At 38.7% G+C, this 11,080-nt stretch overlaps 1 protein-coding gene across 2 annotated transcripts in view; it reads right to left on the bottom strand.

Moving 5' to 3' along the window:
- The window catches only part of LOC122329965 (integrin beta-1-like), a 12,487-nt gene extending 6,684 nt beyond the window's left edge, over window positions 1-5,803 (bottom strand). For both annotated transcript variants that reach the window (XM_043226703.1, XM_043226704.1), the window contains exons 1-10: window positions 5,737-5,803; window positions 5,363-5,448; window positions 4,217-4,436; window positions 3,952-4,122; window positions 3,063-3,301; window positions 2,348-2,503; window positions 2,162-2,257; window positions 1,499-1,588; window positions 1,286-1,426; window positions 989-1,191 (exon numbers count right to left, since the gene is read on the bottom strand). In XM_043226703.1, the coding sequence (XP_043082638.1) occupies window positions 989-1,191; window positions 1,286-1,426; window positions 1,499-1,588; window positions 2,162-2,257; window positions 2,348-2,503; window positions 3,063-3,301; window positions 3,952-4,122; window positions 4,217-4,436; window positions 5,363-5,448; window positions 5,737-5,803 (1,469 nt within the window). The remainder of the gene's footprint in view (window positions 1-988; window positions 1,192-1,285; window positions 1,427-1,498; window positions 1,589-2,161; window positions 2,258-2,347; window positions 2,504-3,062; window positions 3,302-3,951; window positions 4,123-4,216; window positions 4,437-5,362; window positions 5,449-5,736) is intronic.
- Between the last annotated feature and the right edge of the window lie 5,277 nt (window positions 5,804-11,080).

Here is an 11,080-nt window from a genome sequence, read left to right as displayed (position 1 = left end):
ATATATAACTAAACAGACAAATGACAAAAAAAAATACACAAAACATTTACTATAGGATTGTTTTAAGCTGAATATCGGCAACTTGCTTCACTTTCCATGCAAAAATACAACCCAATGCTGGGTAAAATATGGACAAACCCAGCAAATAAGTTGTTTATGGGTAGTAACCCAACTGCTGGGTCGAAACCGGACACCAATAGCTGGGTCTATCCATATTTTACCCAGCACTGGGTGGTATTTGTTTGTTAACCCCACATTTTTTTTAGAGTTCAAGAAAGCACATAAAATGTAATTTAGCAAAAACCCAGACATGTGTTCAACCTGGTCTCATAAAATTGTACCTCAGTGCACTTTTTGTGCAACACAGTTTTTATGTGCCTTACTGCATGTTTTCCCGCAGTTTCAAAGAGAAACACAGGTTTAATAGGTGAACCCTGGCACATTTTTATTATGTTGACGTAGATAAGTATTGCTGTGTTTTATTACGTTGCTTCAGTAACGTATTGTGACTGTTCAGAATTGAAATATCTGGGGACTGTCGCTAAAAGTTAATGTTCTATCATGTTGGAAATATGCACCTACACCAAATCCAACCCTAAACCTACCCGATAGTGCTAACAAATGCAAAACTAATATCAAAAGGCATCTGTTGATTTGTCATTTCGGCTTCCTTTTATGCAGATTTGATTTGTTTTGCTGAACCGGGCTTCAAACTGGAGCTTTCCAAGTGCAACGCTGCATCAGACGAGCTACCGAACAAACCCACCGTCTCTGAAAACCCATAAAGCTGGATATGTGTGACGCTAACATTATATTCTTCAAGTAATTGTGCATAAATGATGCTTTATCGAATCAAAACTCTTAACATTTGAAAAGGAATAAAAGTGTCTCTAGTGTTAGTTTCTTTTGGAAACTGCAGTGATATGTACTTATTGGTACATTTTTCGCTAGGTGCGTTTATGCCACAAGACCAGGTAGGTTTTCTCACCTGCAGGCTCCACATTCAAACGTCCCGTTGCCGCTGTGACACATGTCACTGTTCTTGATGCCGTGTTTGTGACATTCACACTCGCAGATGAAGTTGAGCATGATCTCCACCTCCTCGGTGAAGCCCAGGGGCTTGATCTTGATGCTTTCGGCTTTGCCTTGTTTGGGGCAGCCTTGAGCCGTGATGTTAATGTTGAAGGACACCTGGGAACGCAGTGGAAACAGAAACGACTCAGAAACTACAGGCTGGCGGATGCTGTGGGTGACGGGTGATGCGTTTGTGTTGATGAGGCTTCACCTCGTCTCCGATGGAGATGTTAGAGCACTTCCTTCCGTTCTCTCCCTCGTTCACCACTCCGTTCTTACAGCGGGACTGATAGGTGATGGTCACTCCTTCAGGAAGCTTACTGTTCTCAAGGATCACCTCTGAGGAAAGAGACTAAGAGAAAACACAAATCAGGCCAGCTTCTTTAAAGACGGAAGGTATTTCAGAGAAACTTCATGCACTCACGTTGTAGGCATCGACAATCAGATTGATAACATTGCTGGAGTTTGCAGAAAGCGTCCCGACTGCCGACTTGGGAATCAGGTTTTTAAGTTCCTGTGGAAAGAGAAAAAAAGAAAAACGTACAAAAACAGCCATGGATCTTGAGCGCAGGGACTCGGGGTGTTTGTTTTACAGCATTTCTGTTAAACTGCAGACAGGAACTTGAAATTATGACCTTGGCGTTTGGATCATTCCAAGATGGGAAACTATTTTGGGCTTGTGGCTTTCCAAAAACAGAGAAGTTGGATTCAAACTGTTCGGATGCCTGAGAGTTTTAGTTTTGCAGTGGTGAAATATTTGATATGGTATTTCACATTACAATCCACCCATTTGTAACAGTTTTGTCTCCAGCTACAGCTTTCATAATGCAAGTCTGCAGGATTGTTTTGCCTGTGTTATCAATCAGCAGGTGAATGTATTTATTTATTTTTTAATCACAGTTATGCTTGGTTCAAATCCAACAAGCACCACAAAGTTTCCTCCCGTGGAAAAAGACTGCAGACCAGGGGAAAACTACAACTTGACCAAACACAAAGAAGAAAGAAACTACAGCCTCCAAACAGAGCGCTTTTGTTCAGATGCACACCGTTTCATACACATCATTGGGATAATCATCTGAAGACCTACTTTATAAACAGGCTGGAACTCCTCTGTAACTGCAAAGATGGTCTGGATGTTGTTTTCACTCAGTTTCTGGACCAGGTGGGCGATGGATGGGTAATCCTAGCCAGGAAAACAAATGAAAGCTCTGCTAAATCTGTCAGACACGCAATCGTCTGCTCTGAAAATCACCTGAAGATGTTGTATACGTACGTAATAATGGCTCATAGTGTACATGTTGTTTTCTAAATGACATTTGCCATCATTGGGAAGCACAATTCCACCTAGTTTGCCATCGCCGGCAAAATGGAAACCAGCGTCCGTGGAGAAAACCAACAAGCGAGTGACGTTTCTCCAGCCGATGTGCTCCTGAGTTAACAAAACAGGAAGGAAAAGTGAGGCCAAGGGTTACAAAGAGTGAATGTGAAAGTACAAAAACAGACATTGTGGCATTTTATAGCATTATTTTCCACTGAAAATAATTAAAGGGGTCATATGAGGTTGATAAAAAGAAAGTTATTTTGTGCATTCGGTGTAATACAATGTGTTTATGCGGTTTAAGGTTAAAAAAACAACATTATTTCCCACAAACTATATACTATTGTTTCTGCTCTAAGCCCCGCCTTCTGAAAAGGGTCTATTTGTACAAAGGTTTTCTTTCTAAAAAAGCAAGGTGTGCTCTGATTGGCCAACTATCCAGTGCACTGTGATTGGCCGAATACTTCAAGCCAATAAGTCATAAGCCATAAGTCATAACTTTTAAAGAGAATCTCTCTTTGGTGTTACAGTTTTAGTCTTTGCAACTTTAGGAATCTTATCAGTAAACTAACAGCTCGTACCACTCCAAAGAGAAAAGAAAACTAGAAATTGCATCATATGACTCCTTTAAATAAGAACACATAGTGTATAGTGGATGTTGTCCACTCACTCCACAGACGGCCACTTGCATAATGGCATCAAAGCCCCCCTCAGGTGAGTCCAGGTTGCCGGAAATCTGCTGTTTTCCCACCAGGGTATTGAACTGATTGCCGTTGCTGGTGAGTTTCAGCACATTCTTGTAGCTGAAGGGGCTGGTGCAGTTTTGGTCCCCTGTGCAGGGGTTCAGGAGCTTGGCTGGAGTCGTGCTGATATACGGCATCACCGTCTTCTCCACAAAAGAGCCGAAACCTGTCCGGACACGAGCAAAGCAGCGTCTTAGAGTGAAATGCATGCCTGCTCTTGCCCCTTTGTTTTATCATTTAATTCTAGGTTGTAATAATGAAATTTTCTGGCAGTGCTGTCAACACATACAGTATATAAACATTAAAAACATTTATGTTTATGCATTTATATATTCAAATACTTATATTTTATACTTCGCCAGAATGTTTTATGTATAACCATAACATGTTTTTATTAAAACTATACAAGCATGTGTTTGCATCCATAACACATATATATTAAACAAAAACTTTTATTTATTCTGGATGCGATTGATCTTTTTACAGCACTAATTCCAAGTCAAGGTTTTCATTGCAAGTTTCATAAACATTTGTTAAAACGAGCTCATAAAAACATTTTACAGCATTTTATCAGTAGTGAGAGCAGTTTAATCAGCAGTTGTCTTACTAACTAAACACACACTTCAAGGCCCACCAAAAGGCATTTAACAACCGAAAGCTAAGAATTTAGTATTATAACAGAACACATATTGGTCTTCATTTTCATAAATTTGTTCAAATTATTTTTATAGGTTATCTCAATTCTAACATTTTTAAAAATAGCACTTGGTCGGTCTCTTTACTCTCTTGGTTTTGTTTTCATTTGATGAGACTCACCTATTCTGAAATCTGAGGTGATCTTGGACATTTCCTTCATCAGACTAGTCCCTAGGTTCTTCACGTTCTCCAAGTCGTCCTTCATGGAGTAGGACAGGTCCATCAGATAGTACAGGTCTATAGGATAGTCTTCAGCCCTCTTGAACTTGAGTTTGATATTCTGAGGCTCCCCTACAGGACCAACACAAACAAATCCATCAGTATTCCCTAAATGACTTGCACAGATCAATAAACACGACAAGGATTGGAGTCTGTGAGCTGGCACCAGATCTGAGGTTGAGGCTGAGTTTCTGAGGCTGGATCTGAGTAATGTCCTCGGGTCGGAGTTTCTCGGCTCCTTTCTTGCGGTTGGTCACTGCTTTGTTCTTGAGGATCTTTTGGCTGCCGTGAGGGTTCTCGATCTTGGCGGCGGAGCATCCTCTCTTTCTGAGCGACTCCAGCTCATCGCAGCGTGCCGATGTCGGCTCTCCCTGCTTCAGAAACTCCTGGAGGACGACAAACATAACGGTTACCGCTTGTAATGTGTGAATGAAGCATGCCGGATTATCTGAAGACGTTGATGAAAGAGTGAATATCACAGATCTATTGTAAAAGTGATTGAAAAAGCATAATTCTATAAATTAATCTAATCGTAGTATTATTACAGGAATACTGTGATATATTACTGCATCATCATACAGCCGTTTTCTACGTGAATATGTGTTAATCAGTCATTTATTTCTGTGATCAGTAAAGACTGATCCTTCATCAATTCTTCAAATATGCTGAATTGCTTACTCAAGAAATATTTCTGATTATCATCAATGTTGAAAAGAGTTGTGCTGACCAATATTCTTCATATTCACACATTTTACTTTTCAGGATTCACAGATGAATAAAAAGTTCAAAATATGCAGCATTTGTTGGAAATCTTATTATTTTTAATCATAAATAGCATTTAACCAGGAATTTTACACAGGAATTAAGAAATAAAGCACGTGAAAGAAAAAAAAAATGTAATAAATAAGTTTTAGAAAAAAAAAATCATCCTAGAGTTAAACAATTTAAAGAAATGTTTTCTTGTGTGCTCTATATAATACGCACACATTAAATGTATATTATTTAAAAGGAAAACTATGTAACTTTTATATATTATTATATTTATGTACTATATACTATACACATTATGAACAGAAATACATGCATGTAAATGCAAATATTTCCACAATATATTTTGAAAATATACACACATATACAACATATTATGTAAACAAACTTTTATTTTGAATGCAGTTAATCTCGAGCAGCAGTAAAGCACAGCTCTGATAACTCAGCATGAACGTGAATGTCATTTTGCCTTGATATATTGTGTTAATAAACGTGTCTGAAGGGTTAAAGAACAGAATAAGCATGGTTTATGATTGCCACTCACTGTATCAGTGCACCATCCACATTTAGCTCCCACTTGTATGCACTCGCCGCAGGATAGAGCGTTGGCTTTGATGCACTCGTTGCCCTCTGCAGAAGAGAAGAGACAACATCTTCAGAGCTTCCATTCATTTCCATCACTCCGGCTCGAGTAATTGGAGCCAGAGATGACTACTCTATGTTTTCCATTATGGATAATGCTCCGACCGCGCTGGGTGGAGCGAGCTCTGAGTAATGACATCAGTATTTAACCGCTCGCTCTGAAGAGAGAACGATTCGTTTTCCTCGTAAAACTCGGCGCTTATTAATTCTGAAGGACAGTTACAGCACGCCGGACAGAAATACACTGAATTCGTTTTGAAAACAACTTCACGTTACCTTGCTGTGCGGCGATGCAACAGATGATCCCTAGTAATGTTGATATGAAAAGTAGCTTCAAGTCCATCTGCAACAAAAAGACAATTATAAGCAATGGATTTACTTTCAAAACAAGCAGTAGGTTATTATATAATATTTATGATTTAACATCTCTGAATAAATCTGAAATCATTGGAGGGAATATTTCAGAATAGTGAACACTTAATATTAAGTATGACTTTTCCCTTGATAAATTCCTAATTTGCTGCTTGTTACACTTTAGCATTGGAATAGGGATGTAGAATAAGGCATTAATATGTGCTTAATTACTACTAATAAATGGCTAATATTCTAATATGCATGCTAAGGAACAACTTATACAAAAGTGTTTTCTCATTGGTGTACAGTCAAGTAAAAGATATTTAGGAAATACCACGGTATTAGCATATTGAAACAAATAGCAAACAAAAGTGAAAAAGTGTCATAGATACAGTGGTGTGAAAAAGTGTTGGCCCCCTTCCTGATTTTTTTTTTGGCATGTTTGTAACACTTTATTGTTTCAGTTCATCAAACTGATTTAAATATTAATCAAAACAAAATCCAAACCCACAAGGCCCTGTGTGAAAAAGTGCTTGCCCCCTAAACCTGTAAAGTGGTTGAGTCTGTTCCAGCGCTGTGGAGGAAGTTCGCTTCACTGCGAAATTGTTGTAGTTCAGCCTCACTGGAGGGTTTCTGAGCATGAATTACCTTTTTAAAGTCATGCCACAGCATCTCAATCTCAATCATCCATTCAGAGGTGGACTTGCTGGTGTGTTTTGGATCGTTGTCCTGCTGCAGAACACAAGTTTGCTTCAGCTTGAGGTCACAAACAGATGGCCAGACATTTTCCTTCAGGATGTTCTGGTAGAGAGCAGAAGTCTTCTAGGTTCTGAAGCAGCAGACCAGCCCCAGACCATCACACTACCACCATATTTTACTGTTGGTAGGATGCTATTGGTCTGAAACGCTCTGTTCACTTTTTACGTCAGATATAATATGACACGCACCTTCCAAAAAAAGTTAACTTTTGTCTCATCAGTATTTTCCCAAAAGTCTCCCATCAAGATGTTTTCTGTCAAAACTGAGACGTGTCTTTATGTTCTTGTTGCTCAGCAGCGGTTTTCGTCTTGAACTCTGCCATGCAGGCCATTTTTGCCCGGTCTCTTTCTTCTGGTGGAGTCACGGACACTGAGGCCTGCAGATCTTTGGATGTTGTTGTGGGGTCTTTTGTGAGCTCTCGGATGAGTCGTCGCTGTGCTCTTGGGATAATTTTGGTCAATCAGCCACTCCAGAGAAGATTCACCACTGTTCCATGTTTTCGCCATTTGTGGATAATGGCTCTCACTGTGGTCCGCTGGAGTCCAGAAGCTTTTCCAGACTGATAGATCTCAATTACTTTCTTTCTCATTTGTTCCTGAATTTCTTTGTACCTTAACATGATGTGTAGCTTTTGAGGATCTTTTGTTCTACTTCACTTCATCAGGCAGGTCCTATTAAAATGATGTCTTGATTGGTAACAGGTGTGCCAGTAATCAGGCCTGGAGATTCATATGCTGGACAAACTGAACTCAGGTGTGATAAACCAGTTATGTTTTAACAGGTTATGTTCCCTTCATAATAAAAACCTTCAGCTCACTTGTGTTATCTATGATTAATATTTAAATCTGTTTGATGATCTGAAACATTAAAGTGTGACAAACATGCAAAAAAAATCAGGAAGGGGGCCAACACTTTTTCACACCACTGTATCTATGACACTTTTTTACAGAGGCGTGCTATTTGTTTCAATATGCTAATACCATGGTATTTTTGAAATATCTTTCATTACTGTATGAATTGCATGCATGACTGTTACAATCAATAATGGTTGAGTAACTTAACTTTTAAGAATTGTTGTATTAATGTTTCTTAAAACACTGGAACACATGCCAGCTACAACTGTTTTGTCTCTGTTTTTGTTTTCTGTTATTATGCAGGTAGAGCACAAACGCATATGCACTTTGATTCTATTAACAAACTAAAAGACAGGTGTATATGCCCAAATGTGATCTATTTAAGTCCATGTGGTACTAACAAGAAACTACACTTCTAACCACAGTTTGAGAGCTATGAACTATATTGGTAAGCACATAACTTGTGACCACAATTGTCTAACTATGCTTTTGGAAAGCACAAATGGCATATTGTCTGTGTTTTCTACTTCTGGTTCAGTGTTAATCAATTAGTCCCTCTTGTTCCTCATTTTCTCCCTCATTTGTCTTGTGTATTTACACTGCTAGTTTTGTCTGTTCTCACATTTATAATTGCAACTTTCGTTGTCCTCGCAACCTCACCATCTGTACTTTTTTATTCAAATTGTTTTTTTAACTTAAGAGTGTATGCACAAAATTGGAAAAGAGCATGAAAACAAAGCACTGAGGCAAGGAGAACAAAATAGTCACTTATTGATAAACTGGTACCAAATATCACTAAGATAAAGGTCATTTGCTGTAATAGGACAAGCCACAGTTGGTCTTTTTTTATAAAATAAATGCGTCTCAGAGCGTGCAGGTGAAATGCAAAACCCGTGGTCATGGTTGATCTTGTTTATGGTTATGTTATACCGTCCCAAAGCTGCATGCTTTTTTAATGTGCATTCAGTAAATGTCTTTCCATCTAACTTATGTGCATGTTTTCTCATTGGATAAAAAAAAAAAAATTATTCAACTCGGTGGAGCATGTGCTTTTTTTAATGCGCATTTTTAGAATTGATGCATTTCCGTTCAGTATTGCAAAATGCGCATACAAATCGATTTTACTGCTCATATTTTGAGAACGATGACCTTGAGGTCACTGGAGGTCATAAACCTTCATCGCCCAACAGAGCTCATCTATTCTCAGCTCCTGCAAGAGGAACCGCTGGGCTAATTTAAATACCGCCTCTCAGATGCCATTCCTGGACAAGAGTAACCATCATTCACCGCTCGGAGCGTTTCCTAGCGGCTCTTTCCCTGCCAGAAATAGTGCCAGCTCTTTTAGGCAAAGGGTGCTACTCGAGCGGACAAACAATATCTTAAAAAAAAACTCAACTCGGTAGAATACTAGAGAAATACACTTTAAAAATAAAAACAAAATAAATAAATGAGAGAACAAAATGAACAGGTATATTGTATCTGTAAATTTTATCTCTATTTTAAATATTTGTCAAATAAAAAATACTATGTTACATATTAATGTAAAATATTACATATTTTAAATATTTGTCATTGCAATGTATGTGTTAACCCCACTAATGTTTAAAAAAAAAAATATATATGTTCAAGCATATTATATCATTATTGTATTTTGTATGTCTCAAAATGGGTTTATTTTAATTCCTAATGATTGTGAAAAACCCAAGTTCAAAAATTCAGCTCTTTTCAGTAGTCTCTGTAGTTCCTGTAAGAGTGATCTCTGATTAGATCCGAAGCACTTTAGCCTCCTGATGTCTGTCCTGCCAGGTAGAGCATTATCGATCAGCGAGTCCCACGAGACGTGTGTTGTGTCTGGATAATAAAGCATCCTCCGTTTGGCTCCACATGTCAGAGAGGGGCTCAAAAGCCACGTCTTCAGTACAATGAAATCTATTAAAGAGTACGAGCTTACATTATCATGTGCTAAAATAAGTTTCCTCATATTGAAGTGGGAGGCTTGACAAATATTTTCTTTCCTGTAACTGACATCCTAAAATAACAGGACATAACATAATGAATGAAAAACTTGCCAGTGATCTACGGCTCTGTTTATTAACTGGTTCTCCATTTGAAAACAAATGATGGAGATTCCCTACTAATTAAAGAACAGGCTTTACTGATGAGATGTGCATAATAATCGATCAATATATACACATGTCCCAGCTCTACCCTACTTCCAATCCAACCTTAAACCTACCTGATAGCGTTAACAAATGCAAAACTGGTATAAAGAGTGTCATTGTGTCATTTCAACTACCTTTTACACAGATTTGAACTGTTTTTTGTCAAACAGTAGTTACACGGGATTGAACCTCTCAAGAACAAACCTACCGTCTATTAAAAAACACAGACATGAAGCTGGAAATTAATGCTGTTAAGTCATTATATAATATTCTTCAAGTAATTGAATGACACTTTATTAATCGAAACTCTGTAAATTTGTGTAAAAAGGAATAAAAGGGGTGTTTTTCTTGCATCCAGTGATATGCACTTATTGGTACGTATCTCGTGTCTACTGGCCGATCAGATTTTTAACGTGCAATGTTAAGGTACCCAGCATATAAATGTTGTCAAAGCTAACGCACATTATTTTTATATTACTATTATTTCTTCTCCCAAAAACGTTTTATGAGATGTAAAACAAACAGCCGTATGCGATAGTTCAACTATGCACAAAGCTAGTGAAGCTAGTGAAGACATTCTGGCACGCAGCACGGTCTACAAATAGTATATCATTATCCAAAAGTGTTGACAAACGTGATACCGGCTCGATGCAAGACGTGTCTGACGCCGGCACCTCCGAATTACACGTAACATCGACGTCAGTTCCAAAGAAAATCACAAATATAACCAGCGCTGGAAACAAAAACAGCCTTCTGCTCCTGCAGGGCGTCCAGGGTGAGGCTGAAAATGCCTTTTGCTTCCCTGCTGAATGTAACGCATGTGGTTTCCATTAAACTGGATGGGCAGAGATGAGGTGGCTTAGAGGAATTCCTCTCTTTAAACGCTAAAGTGAGCCACTGTGGGAACCGCGGCGGGCCGGATTAAATCATTTGGTGACACCTCTGAAAGTTTTGTGTACAGTAAACTTGTGCAATTCGTTGAGTGTGAGTTAATAAGTGCGTGTTAAAAACGGTTCGTCTCGGCGTGCCGTTTATACACAGCGTGCAGACAGCATGTCGGGCAGAGAGACCAGATTAGACCCCGAGTCTCTGAGAGTTTAGCTCTGTGAGGTCACACCGAGCGCTTCCTGTTACACTGACTGCAAGGGTACGTTTACATGACAACCGTGTGCTAAAAACAGAAAAGGTTTTTTCCTTGCCTTTTGAAAAGTTTTTCCCGGGTCAGACGGATCTGTGAAAACGACTCCGAGCGCTGTATCACACGTAACAGGAAACACTACGTGACGCGCACACGCATGATGTCACAAATTACAAAGGCGCTATATCTTTTTTAAAACTTGCACATTATTGAAAAGCATTTTCAAAAGTTGCAGGCCGCAAAACAGTGCTGTCATGTAAATGAAGGACTAAAAATGCATGACATTTTGTTAAAAGTGGTGTTGTGTAAAAACCTCCTGAATGACAAAAAAAAAGTTAAATGTAAAAATTATA

This window comes from Puntigrus tetrazona, chromosome 24 (genome assembly GCF_018831695.1).
Source record: "Puntigrus tetrazona isolate hp1 chromosome 24, ASM1883169v1, whole genome shotgun sequence".
NCBI classification, from domain to species: Eukaryota; Metazoa; Chordata; class Actinopteri; order Cypriniformes; family Cyprinidae; genus Puntigrus; species Puntigrus tetrazona.
This window is presented reverse-complemented; position numbering and strand designations above follow the sequence as displayed.